At 43.8% G+C, this 23,609-nt stretch overlaps 3 protein-coding genes across 9 annotated transcripts; all 3 read left to right on the top strand.

Moving 5' to 3' along the window:
- The first annotated feature begins 727 nt into the window (after window positions 1–727).
- On the top strand, window positions 728–8,115 carry LOC146718091 (uncharacterized). 5 transcript variants are annotated; one of them, XM_085470917.1, is made up of 3 exons: window positions 728–1,294; window positions 2,428–2,573; window positions 8,053–8,115. In XM_085470917.1, coding segments are annotated over exons 1-3 (594 nt in total). In that variant the 5' UTR covers window positions 728–848; the 3' UTR covers window positions 8,055–8,115. The 5 variants fall into 5 exon arrangements, with proteins under 5 accessions (XP_085327043.1, XP_085326882.1, XP_085326807.1 ...); XM_085470756.1 differs by lacking the exon at window positions 8,053–8,115 and adding an exon at window positions 3,300–5,247 and having other exon boundaries at window positions 2,428–2,638; XM_085470681.1 differs by lacking the exon at window positions 8,053–8,115 and adding an exon at window positions 3,877–5,247 and having other exon boundaries at window positions 2,428–2,638.
- LOC146718092 (uncharacterized) lies at window positions 8,111–13,122 on the top strand. Of its 2 annotated transcripts, XM_085470404.1 has the most exons (4): window positions 8,111–8,176; window positions 8,720–8,779; window positions 8,857–8,950; window positions 9,317–13,122. In XM_085470404.1, the coding sequence occupies exon 4, from the start codon at window positions 9,369–9,371 to the stop codon at window positions 10,530–10,532; it is 1,164 nt and encodes a 387-aa protein (XP_085326530.1). In that variant the 5' UTR covers window positions 8,111–8,176; window positions 8,720–8,779; window positions 8,857–8,950; window positions 9,317–9,368; the 3' UTR covers window positions 10,533–13,122. The 2 variants fall into 2 exon arrangements, with proteins under 2 accessions (XP_085326530.1, XP_085326611.1); XM_085470485.1 differs by lacking the exon at window positions 8,857–8,950.
- A 752-nt stretch (window positions 13,123–13,874) lies between these two features.
- On the top strand, window positions 13,875–20,631 carry gpn1 (GPN-loop GTPase 1). 2 transcript variants are annotated; one of them, XM_085471039.1, is made up of 13 exons: window positions 13,875–14,084; window positions 14,773–14,866; window positions 15,097–15,203; window positions 15,291–15,328; window positions 16,298–16,376; window positions 16,454–16,548; window positions 16,973–17,018; window positions 17,104–17,250; window positions 17,475–17,557; window positions 19,780–19,819; window positions 19,896–19,986; window positions 20,066–20,167; window positions 20,264–20,631. In XM_085471039.1, the coding sequence occupies exons 1-13, from the start codon at window positions 13,917–13,919 to the stop codon at window positions 20,368–20,370; spliced, it is 1,197 nt and encodes a 398-aa protein (XP_085327165.1). In that variant the 5' UTR covers window positions 13,875–13,916; the 3' UTR covers window positions 20,371–20,631. The 2 variants fall into 2 exon arrangements, with proteins under 2 accessions (XP_085327165.1, XP_085327238.1); XM_085471112.1 differs by having other exon boundaries at window positions 20,069–20,167.
- The last annotated feature ends 2,978 nt before the right edge of the window (window positions 20,632–23,609 follow it).

A 23,609-nucleotide genomic window follows, 5' to 3' on the forward strand; every position in this document is an offset into this window, starting at 1 on the left:
GCAAACGTTTAACCCTTCAGCATCCCTCAAACTTTACATCCATTGTTTAACCTCTGGACCCAAACGGGTCCCCATCCAACAGGTGATATAGCATTATCATATATGAATTCATTTTTCATTTTTTTCCACATCACATCTTTTAGGTATAGGTATAAAGTTTTTCATTATTTTTTTAAATATTTTTTAGGTTTCTGTGGCTTTATTGTCATAAAGACCCCTGTTTTTTTGGGGGGTTTTTTTTGGGGGGGGGGGGGGGGGGACCCATAATATCCAATATTTTCCAAACATTAATTGCAAAATAGATTATTTGGCATGAGGTTATTACAGCCTTGAATAGGTCAATAGGTCAAAAAAAGGGAACAACAAAAAGAAACACATTAAAGTCAAAGATCTGTTGTCGCTGCATTTTGCCAAAAGTCAACATGAAACTATCAACATGTGAAGAATAAATAAAGTCACTGCTAATAAAAAGCTACAGAAAGTCAGATTTAGCTGTATTCAGTCTTGTGTAAAGCCGCAGTGTTCAGCTCCACAGAATTAACAAAAAAAAACAAAAAAAACTGTGTAAACACATGTAAACACTGAGATGTACTGTTGAAGATCAGAACAGCAGCAGTTGCAGAAAACCTGACAATATTCACGTTTCAGGCGATAAAACCTTTTTCTGTAAAACATAAACATTTGTCTCTACCTTTAAAAAAACAAACCAACAATGAAACGTGTGAAATGTTTAAAAAGAGCTCACGGCGGAGTTTATTAGAGGTACGAGGCTGTCTGCCCGCGGTCACAAACACAGCGCACAGCCAGCAGAGGGGCGGGGCCGCACGTGGACTGTTTGTCGTGAGGAAATGTTGAGGAGATCCCCATGGCAACCGGGCAGCCGTAGGAGCTCCGCTACCGTATTTAAAGCAGCTTCAATGGAGCGGCGCCAGTCTCAGCCGTCCGAAGTCAAGATGGCCAATCACGCCAAGCTCTCTCTGACTGTTTCTGTCACTTTGCATTTCTCTCTGCTGATCCTCTACGAGCTCCGCGCCGAGATGGTGGACGCCTGCGAGCACCAGAACCTGACCACCAGCGAACAGGCTGCCCAGCAAATGCACGAGCTCCGCCCGGCCGCCTCCAGGTGTCTCAGCGCCGAGAAGGTGAAGGCCCGCGAGCGAAAGTTTGACGTCAACCTGAAGAAGCTCGACCTTCAGCGCGACGCCCGCGAGCACCAGGAGCTCACCACCTGCGAACAGGCTGCCCAGCAAATGCACGAACTTAACGGCCGCGCGCTGTCTCCGTGGCGTTACTAGTAAGTATGGAACCCGCAGAGGGACAAAAATGCTCATTCTCTCACTCATTACTGTTTGAATGAAAGTTTGAATGTTGGGTATTGTCGCAAATTTCTATCATCGATTCGACTGAATTTTGACTGACAGTCAGAAATATTCTAATTCTATATTTTTTTCAATCTCTGTATAAAAACAAGGCTGACCCTTCATCAGAGCTGTGAGCATCACAACAGATGCGTTTGTGTCAAAGTAACTGAGGCTAAAACAGAAACACATAAAGGAGATTTTCCTGGTCTGGCTTTTTCTAACAGATAACCTTAAAAATATTCTGCAGCCAATCAAAAATGGAAGAAAACCACGAATCAGCTTCTGAACTTGATGCTGCTGAAGTTACAGAGGTTTGATTAGAGACTCAGCTAAGAGTTTTGGCATCATTTTAAAAAGTTTACATTTCTGCACTGAACAGGCTTTCTTGTCAGAGGCTGACAGCACTGAACACACAGGTAGACTGGTGCGTAATAAGCAGCAAATAATGCAGAAAACAGAGATTTGAGATGGGAAACTGTTCTTGAAGGACACTTAGAGAGACAGAGCTGTGCAGGAAGTGAGATCGTATCGTGGTGGAAGCAAAACAGTCAAAGTAAGAGAGAAACAGTGACGATGTTTTACAAATGTGAAGTGTAGCTTGGAACTTTTTTTGCTGCTGGTTCAGTGAATTTTGGTCAGAGACTGACAAAAATAGATTCAGGATTTAATGAATCGATAACGCGTTATTCTGGCTAAAATCGATTTGAATTGGAACATATTTAATAATTCTTTATTTATTTACCAACATGGTATACATCATGCTTTGGTTCAGCAGCAGGTATGGTGGATGTTACAAGTAACGCGTTACTGCCCATCTCTGGTGGTGGCTGATCCAAAGTTTGGATGTGCAGAGAGCAGGCTGGATTATTGCGGAGTAGAAATGGATGGACGGCTGCTGAGCTGGTTCAGGAAGTTCAACCTGGAACCAGCGAGCAGATGAAAGCTACCAGCTTTAATATTAAACGAGCTTTGATTTGAGAAGCCGCGTATTGTCCTGACTGAATCGGCTGTGTGTTCACTGTCTCCTGCACGTGTTGAGGTCTTTTCTGTCTGTCTGTGTCTCCAGCATAGACCGAAACGACAGCAGGTATCCACGTGACATCATCTTTGCCGAGTGCCTTTGTAAGGGATGCATCATCGACGGGCGCGAGGTGAACGACTACAACTCTGTGGAGGTTCGGGCTCCGATGGTGGTCCTGATGAAGACCAAGTGTAAGGACGCAGACACATATCGAGTCCAGAAGACGCGTATCGAAGTCCCGGTGGGCTGCACTTGTGTAAGGCCCAAAATTACTAAGTGATCTGAGAAACTAAGCTTTACTCACACTGAAGGCCATTTATAGCTGTGCAGCACCTTCACTTACACTATAAGAATATTTATCACAGCTTTCTGCCTGCACGTGAAAATGTTTTCTGTAAGTAGTAGTAGAAGATTTTCTGTCCTGAAGCTGCCAGTCCACACCACAATATCTCAGCAACTATCCAGGCCCGTTTTGGTCTGGATAGTTGAGAGAAACTAACCGTGATCGGTCATTCTGGAGTCTTAATCATAAACAGCACCAACACTAAAGCGCAGACAGACTCAGAGGCTTCACGTCCTCAAAGAGCCTCAGACCTTTGCTGTGTGACAGAAAACTATTACAGCTGCTGCGCTGCTTTGTGCAAATACATATCAAGCTTATTTAATATAGCACTTTATCTCCAACTACCTGTAACTTTCCTTCGTCATTCAGACGTTACTTGCAAGTGAAAACTGGTGGTGATTTCTTTTTGTTTAAAACTGAGTTGTGATGAAGACGGATCCATCATCCGTCCGAGCGTCAGTCTGCTCTGTAGAGTTTAATGAGTGACTTAAATCAGGCAGGACTGCAGTCAGTCAGGTTTTTTGATTATTTCTTGGAATAACTCGTCTGAAAGCAGCTTGTTTCCACCTTTCAGTAAACGTCCAACCAACAGACCAGAAACTCCAAAGAAAGTGAGATTTCTTCCCATGTTTTTTTAAAATTAAAAAGTCTCTTTTTCCTCACACGGTTAAAACTGTGAGACCTGCAGGTTTAACCTCTGAAGCACAGAGACTTCACCAAAGACACGAGGATGTGCTTTCACACTTTAGTATTTATTTTGTTGTATTTTATTGTATTTTTTGAGTAGTTTGCACATGCAGATTAATGTGAAATGCCACTAAAGCAGAGTGCCGCTGTAGCTTCACTTTATGCCAGAGCGGCTGGAAGCGTGAACAGAAGATGAATAGTTCAACATTTGGGCAAATTTGAGGCCAGGAGACGTTAGCTTAGCTGAGCACGAAGCCTCGAGTTTTAATGCAACGATGAGTCCAAGGAAAGATTTTAGTATGTTTCATTTACCAAAGAAGAAGCAGAGAGACAGTCAGCTGATCGACTGTTTCACGGTCAGTAACAGCATCATGTAAATGCACTGAGTTTACTAAGGAAGAGTCCATAATTACTGTCGGGACTTCAAATAAATATGTTTTTAATGTGACTAATGTTGTTGTCAGATGGATGCAGAGCAGTAAAAAGCTGGTGAGGTCTCTGACCTGCAGCAGAGTAAAAGTCAGGATGCTCGAGCTCGGAACAAGTGGCTGAAAATCCTCTAAAGCTGACTTGGTTTGGATCCTGGCAGAAACGCTGTGAGCCTTTACAGAGACGCACCTTTTTCTGCTCAGCTTAGCAAACAGCTTCATGGCTCCACATTTAGCAGAGCGATGTGAGAGCGGTCCGACCCCCTCAAGCTGTGAAGGAATCAAATGTTAAACTATGCAAAACAGGACAGTATTGGGCACATGCACAATATGAAGAAGCTGCACATGAATTAGCTTTAAAGAGACTAAAAAGTAATGAAGAGAGGAGAATGAATGTGAAGAAATGTTTTAGTTTCACTATATTTCTTTGAGATATTGTTCATGTTTTTATTTATTTGTATTTTCATGTGAGGTAATGATGCAGATTTGATCCCTTTGAAGAGATTTTTAAAGCTGTTTTTGTCAAACTGTCAGTTTCTGCTGGATAAAGGTGTAAAGCAGGGGTGTCAGACTCAGTTTGCATTGTGGCCACATACAGCCCACCCTGTGTTAAAAGGCCCGGACCAGTGAAAGTGGCCTTTCTGTCAGCGTAAAGAAGCTTAAGTACATATTTAATCCCTGACATGTGTTCATATGAGACCAAGAAGGGCAGTCTGCACAGTACAGCTCAGTTTTTCTACGTGATAAATAAAAGCAGCTGCAGGAAAGAAAGAAACCTGCCAGCCTGACTCTTTGGGCTTAAATGTTCAGAGAGCTCATTCCTCACACTGTACTTATAAAACACCAAGTTTTTGTTAATTCACAGAAAACTTTTACTGTAGTCTCATTATTGAAAAAAGAAATTTTCTGCCCTCAAACTGATTTTCTGTTATTTTATTTCTGTGTTATAGTATGAATGTGGATGGTGGACGTCTTTATCAGTAAGAAAAGCTGCAAACTTACGGAAATACAGTTAAAAGGGCAAAATGTATGCCTTCCTTCACTTGTTCCACCGGCCGAATTAGAGTCTTTGCTGGGCTACTTTTGGCCCCCCGAGCCTCCTGTTTGACACCCCTGATATAAAGACACCTGTGAACTTTAAAATGTGACTGTATGACTTAATGTGGTCTAGATGTACCGTCAGAGCTTTGTTTTTATTTCTGTAGAGAGTTCAGTGATAATGTGAAAGAGTTTTGTGCTGATGTGAAGTCATGTCTCCCTTCAGTCTGACAGATTCATTTAATTTTAAATTGTGAAAGCCTCCCTGACTCCTGTGCGGCTGCTCGTCTCACCTCAAAACAGTTCAACATATCCTTAAAAGAAAACTTCATTTTACTATTTAACTATCAATAAATGAGTTTCTTTCTATGATTTGTCCAGTCGTGTCTTTTCTGTAACTAATCACAAGCATCTACATACAGCAGTTTCTTTTCTCTGTCATGTGGGGGCGCTGTGGTAACAGCATGACCAGCTTTGGACTCTTTAGCTTGAGACACCAGAAGATCTAGCTTCTTAGCCTGTTTAGAAATCCAACACAGAGCGTCACTGAGCTGCCAACGTGACAACGTGTGGCAGCTCAGTGACGCTCTCTTGCTGGAGAACTTACCATCATCGGTCAACTAAACATGCTGCTGCACACCTGACACTCGGGGCCACCTGATAAAAACTGTCAATCAGACGGTGACTAACATTCCCACACCTGATATTACAAGATTCATATCAAGCTCTTTCCTGTTACCATGGTAATCACATACAGTCAAAGATCCCTAGCTGGTATAAAACTTCCAATTAGCAGAGCTACCATCAGTGGCGACCCGTGAAAGTAGCCTTATTACCATGGCGATTACATGGCATTGCATTGTTATTAGCTGTGTCCAAATTCATAGGCTGCATCCTCCTGAGGACCCGGCCTTCGCGGTCTACGTGGGCGGGTCCTTTGAAGACTGAAAAAGCTGGACAGATTTGCGTCACCGCTGTCTCTGTAGAGTTTAAGAAACTCGGCCGTCTGCTGCTTGCTTCCTCAATATAACAGGACACAGGAGTAAACTCTCGACCGTCTCACTTCTGTTTAATCAGTTTTCTGTTTGACGTTTATTCAGCTGTGTGAAAACTAGAACTTTAATCTCAGCCAAACCGATTTACTCAGGAACAAATCAAACACTGAAAAAATAACATTTTTAAGTTATCTGAGTGACTTATATATCATGTTTAACTCCGGTGGGTTGAAAACGATGTGCCCAGAGTTCGCCGTTATCGCCGCGGTCAGCTATCGAGCTGGTGGGTAACAGACGTCTCCGAAAATGTCGGAGCACTTTTAGAAATATGTGATGTCTTGATAAATCGAGCAGATATTTGAAGTTTACACAGCTACATTCTCTACGTCAGCGGTCCCCGGGCCTCGGACCGGTACCGGTCCGGGAGTCGTTTGGTACCGGGCCGCGAGAGTTGAGGCTCAGGTGTGAAATGTGTGGTTTTCAGGGTTTTTCTCGGTTTTCAGCGTTATTTTGTTATCGTTTTTATCGTTTACTCTGTTTTCCTGGGTCTTTTCACATGTGTTATAAATAAATCTTCTTTTTTTCGGTACCGGTACTAGTTTTATTTTGTTGTATTTATCCGCGACACATTAAAGGCCGGTCCGTGAAAATATTGTCGGGCATAAACCGGTCCGTGGCGCAAAAAAGGTTGTGGACCGCTGCTCTACGTACAGCAGTTTCTTTTCTCTCTCCAGAAAGAGTAATTAGAGTAATATTAAAATTAAGTAGCTGCCGCCATTGTTGGAAACTGGAATCGGCTGGGCAGCACTATGAATTATGGGATAGGTTGGGCCACGAAGGATACACCCGACACATCCTTCAAATCTGGGAAAAGGAGGACGCACTTGTTGGCTGCATTTGGAAGAGTCTTTGAAGTTGGACAGCCTTCGTCGCGTCTCTGTGACGTAATCGGTCTAAAAATCAGGTCTCTGAATCTCCACACCCCACTGAGTCTTTATTTTCACATTATTATCCAACTATTGCTGTTTTATTACTGAGCTACTGAACTAGTTTAGATGAAAGGCACCTGGTAAAATACAGGCAGATGGCCCCGCCCCTCCCTGAGCCTGGTTCTGCTGGAGGTTTCTTCCTGTTAAAAGCGAGTTTTTCCTTCCCACTGTCGCCAAAGTGCTTGCTCACAGGGGGTCATATGGTTGTTGGGTTTTTCTCTGTATGTATTATTGTAGAGTCTAGCTTACAGTATAAAGCGCTCAGATCTGAGGCGACTGTTGTTGTGTATAAATAAAACTGAATTGAATTGAATTAAAATATTTTAGAATTTGCAGAAGGAAGTCACAAAAAGTCACTTTAAAAATAACAGGGTGACATATTTGAGTCAGTTAACAGTTCTTCCTGTTTTCATCTCAGCAGCTGCAGCGCAGGACTCGCCCCTCGCTTTAAACTTTAAACAAACTGAAGGTGAAACTTTTTTTCTACACCCGTCACTAAACAAAGATCACAGACGTCACTTGTACTGAAATCCAGTCCCCTTTGCAGGTCAAACACAGTTCAACGTGAAATATGTAGCAGGAGAGGCAAACAAGTCGTATCTGTTGAGAGGCGCTGGGCAAAGAGGGGAAACGGGACTCTGTGTTTTTTGTGGAGGTCCTGCATGTCTGCACATGTATTCCACGCAGGGGTCAAAGGGTTAAGGATATAAAACAGGACGTAGGCGAACGAAAGCTGAATCTTGGTATGAAACAAAATAATGCACAGAATCCATCTGTAAAGGCAGACACTGCAAACTAGTTTAGGCTGGGAATGTTTTGGAGCCTGTGAAAACAGAGCAAAGGCGTTCACTGCCCTTCAGCTGTGCCTGCAGCACAGGGACCATATATCAGTTTGTCACCTCATGGTTTGCAGTTTTTATTTAAAAAATAAAAAACAGATTTCCCATGCATGAAAGGAACTGCAGATATCCAAAAGTCTGTTCAGCTCATTTCTATATCTGTACTTTCATAGTTTCATGGTTCAGCCTCTCAGTTCGAGCTCCGCCCCTGTAACTTTCCAGCAGGCGTCTTCATCAGAGGCTCCGTGCTGCAAACAGACAAATTTCAGGCCAAACCGAACCCACTTTTTAATTCACGCTTGTCCACATCTGCTCCGCTCTGAGGACAAACTTTCTGTTACTGTGTTTTAGAAGAGGAAACGACAGCAGTCGTGTGGATCTACCAGCCTCACGCTGAGATGAGATCAGCCTTTGTCTTCTCTGAACTTCCTCGCTCACTTTACTCATCAGGACCTCAGAAAGGATAAATGTACAGGTAGGAAGGCAATTTCTATACATTTTTTTGTTTCCAACCAAAGACTTGCATTTATTTGTAGTACAATTATTAATATGAATTGACCTTTAAGTATTTGTAGGTAAACACAATTACAATCATATAAACTGAAGCTAATTACTGGGGAACTCTGCCCTGAGTCGTGGGTGGTACGATAAAATATGGCCAGTTTCTCTCTGAAACACCTTCCAAAAGAAATGAATGGTGGCTTCAGACTTTTTCACTTACTCGACTAAGAGTACTGGGGTAGTATTTCTTACAGCAGGTTGTAAGTGCCTTTATTTCAGTAAATCTGCATCCTTTACTTCCTCTTTCTCTTCTCTGAATCGCAAACCGCGTCGAATGTTCTGAATTAGTTTCATGCTGCTGTCATCAGACTACTTGTCACTGCCTGAGTTTGTAGTGGACAAGTTTAAGGCTTCAGTTGAGCGTGCTCACAGAAAGCTGTTTGCGTGGGATAAGATATGCTTTGCATGTTTGTGTTCAACAACAGAGCGATAACTTCTCTCTGTCCTGCCTTCACAGCTCCTCGTTGTTAGCCACATGACGTTGGACCCTGCACTGTTATTTCGCCCTTTTCCAAAGGTATTAAAACACTCAAAGACACAATAATCGGAAGTTCCAATAATTTTGTCACTTTGTTCATAATCTGGTCTTTGCAGAGATCTGCTTCTTGGAAAGAAAAGCCACTGGACTTCTTTAAGTTTCATCTGAGAAGCTTCTGCAGCTGTAAAACCAAACGGTGGAGAGTCCCTGGTATTTAAACTCTACTGTTCTCCATAAGAACGTCAGACAGTCGGTGTCATAAGCTCCACCCTCCGTCTAAAGAGGGTCGTTCACTCCGTCTTCTCTGTCCAAAATGTGAATATTGGCATCCTTGAAAGAGTGACCTTTGACTTTAGATGCAGCACACACATATTAGTCATGATGATGTCATAATATATCAGGCATGATGAAAGTTTTCTGGATGTTAATTGGTCATTTTACACGATGGGGGTTACAGGTTATGATGATGATGATGATGATGATGATGATGAGACGGCCTTTATTTATCCGTTAACTGTGCCAATCTGAACATCACGAGTGTGTTTCCAAAACTGATCAACATTTATTCTGTTTCAGATAAACACCTGGAGTGTTAATCAGCCTTCACTGCACACCGAGAGCGAGCATCATGGGGTCCAACAGCTCAAAGCGTCTGAGGCAGAAAACATTTGAAGGTCCCAAAAGACCAGAGCAGCGAAAGGAATTTCCTTCTGCTGTGACACTGGTACAACCTCACCCGAGTGAGGAGAAGTTATTCAAGGAGCTGCAACAAGTGGGGCTAAACTATGACTGGCTCCTTCAGGGGTACCAAAGTCCCGAAGCTGAAAAAGTACTACAACCGCCGCCAAATATTCCACAAGTTAAAACGCAAGAGGAAAAAGGCACGCAAACGGACGAGGGAAGTCTCCTGAAAGAGTCGCCTGAGGAAAAAGGCACGCAAACGGACGAGGGAAGTCTTCCGAAAGAGTCGCCTGTCGCGACCTGGTCTACGGCAGAAAAGCAGAGCAGCGGCAGAGAATTTGTGGATGGCATAAAAACCGTATGGACCCCAGGCGAGCTCTACGATCTGTTAAGAGATGCTCCTGACCCCATCAAAACACCGAGCGACTTCCACAGGTGGCTGCGTTTCACCTGCATGGTGTATCAGCCGTCTCCTGCTGAGCTCAAAAAGTTGCTGAAGTTAGTTTATAACTACAAGTGGGAAAATGTGAAGGAACATTTTGACTTGCCAGGAGTGGATGGCGAGGCCAGGTGGCGACGTACTCGTGATATGACGGCCTGGCTCGACACACAGTGCGCCACCTCGATTAAAAATGCAGCCTGGAATGACCCTGAATTTGTGCCCCCTTGGTTGATTCTTCAGAAACCCGGAGAGTCGGTGACAGATTTCACTGAACGTTTCCACCGACTGTGGAATTCCACTATGAGTGAAGCAAATGCTTTTCTGTTTAATCTTCACCTTGTAGATAAGTTGCAGCCTCACGTGGCGAAGCTTTTGAAGGATCATGTTGAGTGGGAAACTTTTACTTTTTCCAAGATCAAATTTATTTTAGAAAACATGGAGTTAAAGGGCACGTTTACCTCAAAACATCAGCCATCTGTAACTCATCCGGGAGAGTGGAGATCAGATGTGCTGGCACTGCCAGAGCCACCTCGAAGCAGCCAGACTCGCAGGAATAAGAGAAAAGATCGCTGCTTTTACTGCAGCAAGTTTGGACACTGGGCCAGAGAGTGCAGAGCCCGACGTCAGTACTCACTCGAGTACAGTTCACAATGGATTGTTCTCGAGTGAGTAACTGAGCTGAACTGAAAAAAGCAACACACAAAGATCTCATTTTCATACAAACACGTCACTAGGGTAGCTTTGTATGATTCACAGTTCAAAATAATCCTCATGGACTGACAACATTATAAAGTTAGCTTTGAGTGACAGAGGAGCTCAAACAGCTTCTCCTAAACTGGACCTCTGCACCGTGTTTGTGCTGTTGGAGCATTTTTAATGACGTCATGTGGCCAATAATATGGCCGCTGTGAGGTCACTGCTAACAGAGCGTCCAAGGAGGCGGAGCTCCAGTTTGAAACTTTAGTAAACGCATGCAATTTGGCAATCAAACAAGGAGTGCTGGATGATACCTCAGCACACTCCTGATACAAACAAACGACGACTGTGAAAAGAATAATGATGAAGCTTGAAGCTTGTTACGGTTTCAGATATCGAGGAGGGATACAAAACAACGCTGGTCACCAAACACGGCACACACGCTCCCTTCTCCGCCAACAACATGTCAAGGGCCATCTTGTTTTGCACTGCCATCAACGAGGTCGGACCCAATTGTTCCGCGAGCCCCTCCATGGCGTCCCTGGTCAGGTTAGAGAGCCTCAGCACATTATAATGGACATAGTTTATGCGGTCAACATTTTTATTCGGTGTTATCCATGTGAACATACTTTCAAATCCTGAAGCTATTTGGTCTGCTAATTTATATTCATTGGGAACTCCTATGGAATCAATCCAGGTGGGTGAATTCATCGTAGGGTCGTAGGCATGTGCTCCCTCGGTCCCTCTCTTTGCCAAAATGTGTCTCTTGCGCCTGGCTGCCAATGTGCGTGTGTTTCTTTCTGGTATAACCTTTGCTCTGCCCCCAATTAGCACAAGTGGAGCTCCTAATCTCACCATTGCGCACGTTCCTACACTTCCCATAGGAACACGAACCAAAAGAGTGTTATGCCCACAGTAATAATACAGCCCACTTCGTGCCCACGGTCCCATCGATGTGTTTGTGTCACTGACATTATTGCTCCTCCGCTGTCACACAATCAGCATCGATCTCCTCCTAACAATACACAAGCAATTGTTTTATAGCATCGGGGTATTATTACGCACCCTGTTGCGTTAAGCAGATACCTCACATGCATAAGTTTCAAAACCACAAATGTTCTGTTAACGACTTCTGACACATTTGAAAAGAACATTTTCTCCGTCTCCAAAATGCAGTTACAAGCTTGCAAACTCTTACCTAGAAATGAGTCTACCTACTATGTGTGTGTCTCGACCTCAAATGCCCTCTGTCTCACCTCGCCAACTAAACTCATGACCTCTTACCAGACAGAAGCCACTCTCATATGTGTAACAACCTAACTGAAACTATATACGGAATATATTGAATAAATGCTTTAATCAAATGCCACTACTCAAAGCTTAATAAAAAGGATATAAACGAATAAAAGATAATAATGAATAACATGGCATGTATGTTTTGTAAGCGTGTCCTTCCGTAGCTCTAAGTCACTTACACAATAGATCGTCTGGACCTAGCGCCGGACGAAGCTTCTGACCTTCAATTAACTGACTGAGCTTCAACTCTTTAAGAAGCACAAACTGCAGGGTGTGTATAAAAATAGTTATAACTGCACCTGGAATAAAGGTTAATATGGCGCCTGTATGTTTAAACATCTTAATGCCGTCTTAAAGCCATCTGTTATACTGTTAATGCAATGTTAATGCTGTAGATTATATTGTAACAGTAAAATAATTTGTTCAATTCCACAAGCTGAAAACAAAGGGTGACATCACAGTGGCTACATCCAGGTTCAGCAGAAGGTAAAGAAGGATTATTTTTAATAGTGACTCATGCAAAGCTGCTCTAGACTGAAACAATAAAAATATGAAATGATCTAAATGGGTCGATCTCAAGTTCACTTAAGGAAGCACAGGATCATTTCAGGCAGTGTTTTTAGTTTTACTTCAGTCGAGTAAAATATATTTGAAGACCTAGTTTCAGTTTACTGTGATTGTGAGAGCTCACTGCTGTATTTCACGTCCGACTGCGACCTGCAGTGAAACGCTGCAGAACAGATTTTGGAGAGAGTTTCTCATTTAGAAAACAAAAAGTCAAGGACAGAACGCTGGATAGAAGACAGCTGCAGATCACAATGTTCTACAGATAAGAAAAGCAGTGATGGCTCGGTGAGTCTGGATCCTGCTCAGCTGCAGCTCCTGAACGTGCTCGTCGTCAGATTTCTAAATCTTTCATTGTTGTAGTTTTGGTTTAAACTGGAAACTGAATTTCTGCTTTGCACCATAATCAGAAATCTTTTACACTTTTTGATGTTTTAAATTCTTTTGATAGCTGACTCTGACTTTTGATGTTTTCTTTTTTGTCGTATCCTATTATTTCATATTTTTTGTCTCATTATTTCTCCTTCTTAACTTTGATTATTATATTGAATGACTGGTGCCCTTGTCTGAGTTAGACTGTGTTATCGTCTGATTATTATGAGGCTTTTGCTTATGGATGGTGTATTGTACTTTTAATCTGCACTGAAGATTTAATTACATGTATGCTCACATTTTTCATTTGCAATAAAATGACTGAAAAGGCTGGCTGTTTTACCTCGTTCACATTCATTCATGTAGCAAAATATAAAATCCACACATTTAAAATCTGTTTTTATGCAAATGTTTATTATGTTGAAGTTTTATCCACTGCTGGAGGAGACTTATTGTGAAAATCATCCACCACACTTCTAGCAATTTTCATTTCAGAATCATCAGAATCAGAATACTTTATTGATCCCTGGGGGAAATTATTTTTTGTTACAGTGCTCCATTTTAAACCAACATTAAGAAGACGAAGAATCTACTTCTTTTAGAGTTTTATTCAAGGAAAGTAAAATTTCAGAATATTTCTAGACTATAATGAGAAAAATAAGTATTTATTGGTTTATAATTTTTTTTAAAAAGGAAGTGTTAGTGATACATGTGAAAATTCCAGTTACGTATATTAAAATTAATTATTTAAAATATTTGCAAAACATAAAACTAGTAAAGCCAATATTCTTTTAAAATACAGAAATATATATAATATAGAAATGATTAATTATTTATATACTGTGTTACTAATAAATTATAAACTACTAAAATTTACTAAACGTAATATTTCTAATTTTTTAAGACCCGTGAACAGTAGAAATATTTTACTCTCTGCAGTCACGTGTTTTTTTTATTTATATTAATTTATCTGTAAAATATTCTAATAAAGTTTCCTTGTGTTTTCATCGTGGTTTATTAAACACGCTGCTGCCTTCTGCCTTTCGTTTTGAACACCGCGTTTCCATTTTACGACAGCGGCTGCGTGTGGACGGCAGCCGGTTACTATAATATCCCTCCAGCATCATGGCAGCGGCGGCGGATTGTCCCGGCACTGATGCGGCTTTCCCGGAGACCCGGGGCAGTTCGGCGACGGCAGGTGGCAGCGGGGTCCCGGGAGCTGCTGCCGGGGACAAACCCGTGTGTCTCATCGTGCTCGGCATGGCGGGCTCCGGGAAAACCACCTTCGTCCAGGTGAGTCCCGGTCCCTTAGCGGCTAACGCAGCTAGCCGCATGAGTTAGCTTCTTCAGAGAGAGCGAAAGGTAAATAAACGAGCAGCGACAGGTACCGGTGTGTGAGCAGGTTTACATCAGAGGAGGAGGGAGAGCTTTTTTAATTATTTAATTCAGCTAAAACTCAGGTACCAACCAGCTTTCTGTGGCACACCGAGGAAGCCCCCAAAACGCGCACAAACCCATTAGCATCAAAGAAAATCAGTTTGATTTCAGTCAGGTAGGAGAGGCAGCAGGTTAGTTATCCTACAACAGCCTTTAATAAAATAACTTAGAGAAAGCATAAAAGCTCAATAGAATATAAGTTAGGTCAGCAAGGTATGGATTACATAGTCTTAGCACGTTTAAGTAGAAAACAATAGAATATAGAGTAGAGTCAAACTTTACTAAATTGTATATAACCCAATAAATGTTAAAATAGCTTAATAAAGTCCCTAAATTAAACCAATGACACCCTGTGACTGATGTTTGCTGCTCCTTCAGTCTGAGCTCAGAGATGAAGATTTTTTTAAGCAGCTGATGTTAACATCTTCAGCTTCCCCCCTCTTCCTCAGAACATTTCCTCCATATGAACAGTGTTTCCTGTTTGTCTGCCTGTTGTGAAGTGAGCCGCAGTCTCGAGTAATCTGAGTACTTTTGTTTCCTGCAGAGGCTGACGGCTCACCTGCATTCCCTCAAAGCTCCTCCATATGTCATCAACCTGGACCCCGCCGTCCACGAGGTCCCTTTCCCTGCAAACATCGGTAAGGATCCATGTGTTTGCTGGACCCTACTCATTCAAACCAAACTGAACTTAAAACTTGATGTGCGATGCTGGATTTGCAGAAGTGCATTTAATATTTGCATTACACATCACAGCGAAAGCAAATAAACCTTCACGTGTTTTTGTGACTCAAACTGAGCCGGAAAGACTTTTAGCTCCACGTCATCTTCAGCGTCTGTTAGTTTTCTCTGTCTGTCCTCCTGCTTTCAGACATCAGGGACACTGTGAACTACAAGGAGGTGATGAAGCAGTACGGCCTCGGACCCAACGGCGGCATCGTGACGTCACTCAACTTGTTCGCCACCCGTTTTGATCAGGTGACTCACAAATCTCAACATCCCGCGGTACGAATGTTCACACCAGACAAACAGTTCGGATGCTGACTTTGTGTTTGTTTTCTTCAGGTGATGCAGTTCATCGAGAAGAAGCGACAGAATCACCGGTCAGTATGTAGCTGCTTATTTGCAGCTAAATGTTTTAAGGATTGTGAGGGATGCCAGCGGCATCCTGTGTGTGGTTGTGATGCACAACACTCCAAAATATTAAAGGAACACCTTAAAGCACAGCAGATCTCACTGAGGGTAATAGGTTAGGGGTAATGGAAATTGAAATGATGCGCCTACACAGGGCTAAATTCAAAGGCGCCCCAAAATCAAAGTAAAAAAATCGATGCAGGCCCGTTTTGTTCAGATTTCGTTGCAGGAGTTCAGAAATGATTCTCGGGAGTTTGAATCCCCCCACGTGTTTGCATGAATGCCTGACGGCGCCGGGGTGATGTCCTGATGAGAAACGTAACATCGCAGAGGAGTTCTACTGATTTAGGTCGGGCGATGCGGGGCAGTGCATGGATCAGTTCCTTCATCCTCTAGGGACGGCCTGCATAGTCTCAAGATAAGAGGCTGCACCAGCATAGGCTCCGACAACGCCCCCCGTCTGTGTCTGATTGGTTGGACATTCGCAGCGGTGTCTCATTGGAGGCCTCTTTGTAGTTCTGGTCGTGCTCATCCTGTTCCTCCTGTTACTAGGAGTGCTGCCCTCCTAGAGTAACAGCCTGTTTCCTGGAATCTCCTCCATGCTCTTGAGACTTTGCTGGGAGACACGGCAAACCTTCAGTAGCACTTATGGATGTGCCATCCTGCAGGAGTCGGACTATCTGTGTAAAGATGTGCAGGTCGGGCCTGATGCTGACCACAGCCAAATGCAAAAATCCTGAAAAACAGTAAAAGGGGAAAAATGTCCTCCAGTAAAACCAGTCCTGTTCAGGGTTGTCTCAGTGTTGTTTCACCTGTTGTTCATTTCATTCACAGCGAAGCAGCTGATCCTGATTAAAGTTTCCTTTAATGTTTTTGAGCAGCGTATAAACATCATACTGAACAACAGCATGAATGAGCAGGTGTCTCTCTGGCTCCAGGTACGTCCTGATTGACACTCCAGGTCAGATCGAAGTCTTCACCTGGTCGGCGTCTGGAACCATCATCACCGAAGCTCTGGTGGGTCTGCTCGTCTGCTTTTATGTCTAAGTTATGAATAAAGACGAGTCGTTTAGAGCGTCTGCGTGCATTTGTAGGCGTCATCCTTCCCCTGTGTGGTGATCTACGTCATGGACACGTCCCGCAGCGTCAACCCCGTCACCTTCATGTCCAACATGCTGTACGCCTGCAGGTACCGAACACCAACCACATCAGATTCATTTTAATGTTTTCTGTGAGACGTGATGACTCTGAGGTCTGATTTACAGCAGCTGCTCCTCCCGTTAGTCTCTCACCTTGGAGTCGGACTCCAGCTCCACTTTCTAAGACGGCCGCTGGTCACCATAGTTCTGGTAGCAGCAAATGGGCGTGTCCTCCCCCATCTCCAGTCCAAGTCGGTGGAGCTGGAGTCCAGCTGCAGGCTGCAGAGATACTTCAGAAGCCCTCGATCATCCTGCCGTTTGGGATACACGACAGCAGCTAGACTTTCAAAATAAGAGCCAGGGGATTGTGGAGGCCTTGTTCTTACCTGAAATGAGTCACTAAATATACCTGAGCATCCCATCAGGACAGTCAGCAGAGTTTTTGTTTAAGTCCTCTGATTCTTTGTGTTTCAGTATCCTCTACAAGACGAAGCTGCCCTTCATCGTGGTCATGAACAAGGTGAGGACGCTCGGCGTGCTGCCGGCTCATTGCTGAACTCGTTGTTTCTGATGACGGGGTTTCCTCTCGTGGTTTTCTTTTTCAGACCGACATCATTGACCACAGCTTTGCGGTGGAGTGGATGCAGGACTTTGAGGCTTTCCAGGACGCTTTGAACCAGGAAACCTCGTACGTGAGCAACCTGACGCGCTCCATGAGCCTCGTGCTGGACGAGTTCTACACCAACCTGAGGGTGAGAGGGACCGCCGAAAAACTGGACCCTTAGCAAATCCTTAAACCCCAAAGTTTTAACTTTGTGTGACGCACACAGGGAGAGGCTATGCTGACGGTTTACCTGCTTACAGGGTTTTAAATAGACTGTATGTAAAGGATGGATGTAGCCACACTACCTCACGCACTGATGGGTCAGAGCAAGTTAGAGAAAAGGATAAAGCGATAAAGTCTCTGCACCTGCAGGTGGTGGGCGTGTCTGCGGTGACAGGAAGTGGATTAGACGAGCTGTTTATGCAGGTGGAGGACGCGGCCAAGGAGTACGAGAGGTGAGTCAGACACACTGGTGATATGATGCATGATCATTAGCATGAGGAGTTCCCAGTGAGCTGATCTGACTCTATACAGCTGTTTTAAAACATTCAGGCACTTTTTGACCAGAGGGGAAAAACACGAGGTTATCTTTGTTTGCTCAAAGCGTCAGAATAAAACCTCAAACCTGACATGATTTAAGTAGTTAAACAACAACAACACTGAATGAAACACGTGTAAAATCTTTGTTTTAATTTTTTTGTGAAGTTCTCCTCCAACAGTAGCAAACTTGATTAGGAAACTGGCGGCTAGCAGCTATGTTGGGTCTGTCTAGCACAGGCCCACCGCTGGAACGAGACAATTTAACTACACAGCAAAAGCACTGAACACCAAGTAGGCAAAGTTCTTCGTGTTACTCATGCAGAGACCTGCCTGGAGCCAAGTGTCGTTCCACCCACTTGACCACAGACTCTCAGCCAGGTTCCCCATAGCACTCCTTTTATTCACATGAATATACATAGGTTCATTAACATATGACGTCTACATACACACAGAGTACTGTGTGTGTGCAAGTGCAAGATGTGACCCTGTGAAGACTCCCTAAAGCTGGTGCCAGGAGTCTAGCGGTCCATCTAAACAAAAGGCACTTAGCCTAAAACTGACATAGCCACGTTTATCCTACCATAAAACAATAAGAGCAGGTACGACCTCTCCCACGCTCCCAGGATGTGAATGCCAGAACACTCTGGAATGCACACCAAGCCTTTGCAGACTATTAAGGATCAAACCTCTACCAACATGACATTGATTATACAACTCTAAGCATATATGAGTAGATATTTCTAAGCATAAATGACAATCAGCAGTACAAATCTAACAAGCTACACCTGTATCGCGAGGCCACACCCGTCATATTGAAAACTTTAATAATAATAATGGATTGCATTTATATAGCTCTTTACAATTCCACTCACATTCACACACTGGTGGAGGCTACAGTTGCAGCCACAGCTGCCCTGGGGCAGACTGACAGAAGCCAGGCTGCCATATCGCACCATCGGCCCCTCTGGCCAACACCAGTAGGCGGCAGGTGAAGTGTCTTGCCCAAGGACACAACGACCAGGACCGAGAGCCCGGGGATCGAACCGGCGACCTTCCGGTTCCCAACCCCCTGAGCCACAGTCGCCCTTAACCTTTAATACAGTTTTAATAGGCGAGTTATAAAAACATTCGGTCCTCATAAAGCTGAGAGGTTTTTAATTTGTATTTTATTTTTTACCTGAAGTGTTTTTTTTGAAGTCCTATAAGTTATGAGTCTATTAAAGATGAAGAATAGTAAAGAGATTAAATGTCCTTTGTGTCTGCAATATGAGGACGCTGCGTGTGGTGTCAGCCACTAGAGGGCGCCAAATACCCATAAATAATCCCAGAAAGTTGATTGTGGGAAACGTAGTTTTTACAAGGCCTTTCAAAGGTTTGCTGCAGTTTTGTAAAGTCATGTGTGACTTTAAAGCCTCCCAGAAACTGTACAGAAAGCCATAAACTTAAATCACACTTTTGTATGAATTAGTTTATTTTGATGTTTTTTTTGCATGTTGTGCACAAAAATATTTTGTTTTTCCTGCACTTTAGGAAAATTAGTGTCAAAAATTAAACTATGAAGACACTCAGAATAGATTCTCTGTAGTTGGAAAGTATGTTGCGCAACTTTTTGCATTTAAAGTTTTGAGGGATAAACCTAGAAATATTTTGTGGGCGACCGTGGTTCAGGGGGTTGGGAAGCTCATCTTGTAACCAGTTCGATCCCCAGCTCTGTCCTGGTCGTTGTGTCCTTGGGCAAGACACTTCTGCACTGCAGCAGGTAAAAATATAAAGATAAGCTGTAGCGGACTTGGTTCTGTGGTGGGCTTTAAAGGGTTAATCAGTGATTTCCTGACCTGGATGACTGAGCGTGCATCACGAAACCATAAATAATGACTTTGAATTAATGACCACAGGACTCTGTTTGCTGCAGTATCCATATAACCACATAAGCAGTATACAGTCTGTAAAACATGGTGTGGTGGTTAGCAACAGTAACAGTTATTTTATTTAACTCAAAAATAAAAACTAGACTTTTGAGTCGTGGAGCTCGACGCTGAGCGTTGGGTTCTTTTTTTCTTTTTCTTTTTTTTCTTTTTTTTTTCATGGAGGAAACAAATTGTTGTGACGAACTGAAGTCTTCCTCCTGCTTCCTCAGGGACTACCGACCCGAGTACGAACGACTCCGCAAAGAGCTGGTGAGTGCTCCGTTTTGTTTCTCCCTGTTGCTCCGCCCTCACGTCGTCCTGTCTGAACCGACTTCCTGTCCTGCAGACCGACGCTCAGAGCAAGAAGCAGCAGGAGCAGCTCGAGCGGCTCCGGAAGGACCTGGGAGCCGTCGACATGAGGAACACGCCATCCACAGGTAGAGCCGGCGCCATGAAGCTAAACTGTTATTATGCTACGTTTTTGTAGTTCTAACTGACCGATTGACTTCCTGCCAGCAGATGAAGCCGACATCGCCGGGCCCAGTGACCTCATTATGACACGCGGTAATCCTGACGAGGAGGCGGTGGACAGCGACACAGACGACATCGACCACGCCGGTGAGGAAAGAGTTGGCGTGGATTAAGCTTCCTGATTTTCTTAGAAGCCTGAAATTATTTCATAAACATTCGGACGTATGATGTTTGATTTTTCAGTGACGGAGGAGAGCAAGGAGACCGAAGCCTTCGGAAACTTCCTGAAGGAGAGGATGGAAGTGGTTCAGGTCCGAAACAGGAAGTGTATGATGCCCGAGGATCCCTGACCTCAGAGGTTTCCCTCTGCAGGACACAGACTATTACCTGGAGCAGATCTTCCACTGCTGACGCACCTCGTCACAGGTTCAGACACGACGAAGCGAGGGCTGAACTTCCTGTATGATCAGGTGACCTGATTGGCTGCTCCTTCCCAAAATGAGAGAGAGAACTATATTTTTATATCTTCTGTTCCATTACTGTTGGCTTTGTTTGTGAAAGTACTGAAAGGATTTATGGCATGTAAAATAAAATGAGCTCTGATATCAGAACTGGGTTTAAGCCTTCGACTCGACCTCGTGATTCCAGAAGCTCCGTCTTTGTTCAGACGTCAGGAAACAAACTCCACGCTTACGGAACAATAACAGGTCACTGAGTGCTGATTGATCGATAGTGATGTAAATAGGGCTGCCACGATTAGTCGACTAGTCACGATTACGTAGACTATTAAAATCGTCGACGACTGATTTAATAGTCGACGTGTCGTTTGAAGCTTTGTAAGATCTCAAAAGACGCAGGAATAAGTAGCAGGATTTAAGAGTGTAATAACGGACTTAAACAGAAGATGGCAGCACTGCATGTACAAGGATGCCAGCTGCCGTTAAACCCCGAAGAAGAAGAAGCTGTGTCCCAGAATTCATAGCGCAGCCCTGCTCAGTTTCCAACAATGGCGGCAGCTGGTTAGTTTTAATATTATTCTTATTATTGTTTCTGGGTCACAAAATAAACGTTTAACATATTTTCAGGCGAGAATGTAGCTGTGTAAACCTCAAATACCTGCTCAGTTTATCAAGACTAGGGATGGGTACCGGTGTCGGTTCTGACATAAACGGTAGTAACCAGACCGAAAAGCAGTGCACATTTCGGTGCTTTATTTCGGTGCTTTTTTTTCCTGAGCTGTGATACACTTTAGATTCTAGCCAATCATTTTACGTTTCCGAGGATAGTAGGCGGGGCCAGGTACGTACGTTCTGCTAAGAGCAGAGCTACAGATTAAAAATGTCCAAGGCGAAGCGGTCAAAAGTCTGGCTGTACTTCACAGCAAAATATGCAAACTCAGCAGCAACAAGTGCTTTAAGCTGATACTGTGATACTGTCAAAGGAGGTAACACCTTGAAACTGATGAAACACCTGGCGACACATAGCGTTTTTTTTAAAAGCCCAGAAATGCGCCGTATTTGATAGCTTGCTGCGAGACCTCACACCGAGCACATCTACTGCGGGTGGGTTGCCTGTTATGCAACATCCCCCAAAAACACGAAGAGGAGAGTCCTGGCCCCTAGCCCTGCCAGTGTAGCAGAAATGATGAGGATGATGATGGCAGCAGCAGCCGTTCTTCTCTGCGTGAGTAGCTAATTTACGTTGAGTAGGCTAACCACGTTATTACATTAATGCATGTAAGGTGAACTAGCAAACATCATCATAGCTACATGCGGCTGTCTTCTTGTTTGATGGCAGATACTCCCTTCACCCTGGCTAAAAAGGCTAAAATGACCAAAGAAAAAGTGGAAAACAGTTAAACATGAGAGGTTTAGGACAAAGTTTGTGTTTTTTCCATTGTTTAAGCACTGCTTCCAGCCAAGAGTGATACCATATATGCCCCATAGCTGCAGAAAAGGCTAACATTGTTATCTTTTTACAAAAACAGCTGAACATGAGAGGTTTTTGGACCAATTTTGTGTTCTCCATTCTTTAAGCACCGGTTTGAGCACCGTTTGAGCACCGGCACCGTTTCAAAAGTACCGATTTGGCACCGGTATCGGATAAAACCTAAACGATACCCATCCCTAATCAAGACACCACATATTTTCAAAAGCGCTCCGACGTTTTCGGAGACGTCTGTTACCCACTAGCTCGATAGCTAGCCGGGGGCTAGGCTCACTAGAGCCGTGAGAACACCGGACTCCCGGCAGATCGTTTTCAAACCCACCGCCGTCTTTCGCTACTCAGGTTAAACATGATATATGAGTCACTTAGATAACTTCAAAATGTTATTGTTTGGCTTTTTTAAGTATTTTATTTGTTCCTGAGTAAATCGGTTTACTCAACTCCACCGAAACAATCTGCAAATTTCATTAAAATTTAATAAACTATCATCTTGTCTTTATTTTTAGTTAGCACAGACCTGAAACACTTAAAGCTGTAAGCTAATGATAGTTATATAAGAGCAGATGCTGCTGGTGCAATAAGCTGTACGTTTTACGTTCAATGGATGATGATCTGATTAGTCGACTATCAAAATAATCGTGTGTGGCAGCCCTAGATGTAAACCAGCCGAAGTCTGCCGTGTCTCTCTCAGGCACTTTCTACACTGGAGTCCGTGAGCTCCTAAACAACGACGCTATAAAGCGTCCAGGTTCTTTGAAATGTTCTCAGAGAACATAGACGATGTTCTTGTGATGGTCACAAATGTCCAGAGAAATAACGGAGAACTGCACTTCCTGAGACGGGCACCATCAAGGGAGGACGTCCTGTCCTAAACCGACCAGTCGGCACGCATTAGCAGGATGCTAGTGTTTAGTGGGCAAAATGAGCTCTGTGAGAAACTAAAGGACAGACGAGTCAAACTAAGTCCGATGTCGGCTGTTTGTCCTAAATAAATGATGGGATGACATGTGGCTGCAGGATGCTGTGGTTCAGTGTGCCCCATCACACCTCCTGCCCCATGCTTCGTGGTGGGAACCATGCATGTAGAGACCGTCGTTCACCTTTTCTGTGTGGCACAAAGACACAGTGGGTGAACCAAAGGTCTCAAATTTGGACTCATCAGACCAAAGCACAGATGTGCACTGGTCTCATGTCCACTCCTTGCTCCTGCTTGCTGCTTTTCCTTTGTCCTGACCATAAAGACCTGATTCACAGTCTCCTCTGAACAGCTGATGTAGAGATGTGTCTGATCTGAGCTGCTGTTACCTTGCCATTTCTGAGGCTGGTGACTCGGATGAATTTATCCTCAGCAGCAGAGGTGACTCTTGGTCTTCCTTTCCTCATGGGAGCCAGTGTCCTCGTAGAGCTTGATGATTTTTGGGACTGCACTTGGGGACACATTCAGAGGTTTTCAGGACTGACTGGCCTTCAGTTCTTAAAGTGATGATTCCGATGAGCTCTGCGTCAGCTGATGGAGAATCCAAACTGTGCTGATTCAAACAGCATTGAAGACTTCGCCACGATGACCCGTGGTACCGCTCCAGCGTGAAACCCCATCATTTCCTCCATCAGCGGGTCAGGATTCTGCTTCACGTTTCGTTGT

This window comes from Copadichromis virginalis, linkage group LG1 (assembly GCF_057382275.1).
Source record: "Copadichromis virginalis isolate Kocher_CV1m ecotype Utaka linkage group LG1, C_Virginalis_male_GT1.1, whole genome shotgun sequence".
Lineage (NCBI taxonomy): Eukaryota > Metazoa > Chordata > Actinopteri > Cichliformes > Cichlidae > Copadichromis > Copadichromis virginalis.

What these genes read in the sequence shown, in the direction of transcription:
- LOC146718091 (XM_085470597.1), top strand. Translation starts at nt 849, where the DNA reads ATGTTGAGGAGATCCCCATGGCAACCGGGCAGCCGTAGGAGCTCCGCT. An exon ending in CTGTCTCCGTGGCGTTACTA is followed by an intron (nt 1,295 to 2,427) that starts GTAAGTATGGAA and finishes CTGTGTCTCCAG; the next exon opens with CATAGACCGAAACGACAGCA.
- LOC146718092 (XM_085470404.1), top strand. Translation starts at nt 9,369, where the DNA reads ATGGGGTCCAACAGCTCAAAGCGTCTGAGGCAGAAAACATTTGAAGGT.
- gpn1 (XM_085471039.1), top strand. Translation starts at nt 13,917, where the DNA reads ATGGCAGCGGCGGCGGATTGTCCCGGCACTGATGCGGCTTTCCCGGAG. An exon ending in TCGCCACCCGTTTTGATCAG is followed by an intron (nt 15,204 to 15,290) that starts GTGACTCACAAA and finishes TGTTTTCTTCAG; the next exon opens with GTGATGCAGTTCATCGAGAA. An exon ending in CCATCATCACCGAAGCTCTG is followed by an intron (nt 16,377 to 16,453) that starts GTGGGTCTGCTC and finishes GTGCATTTGTAG; the next exon opens with GCGTCATCCTTCCCCTGTGT.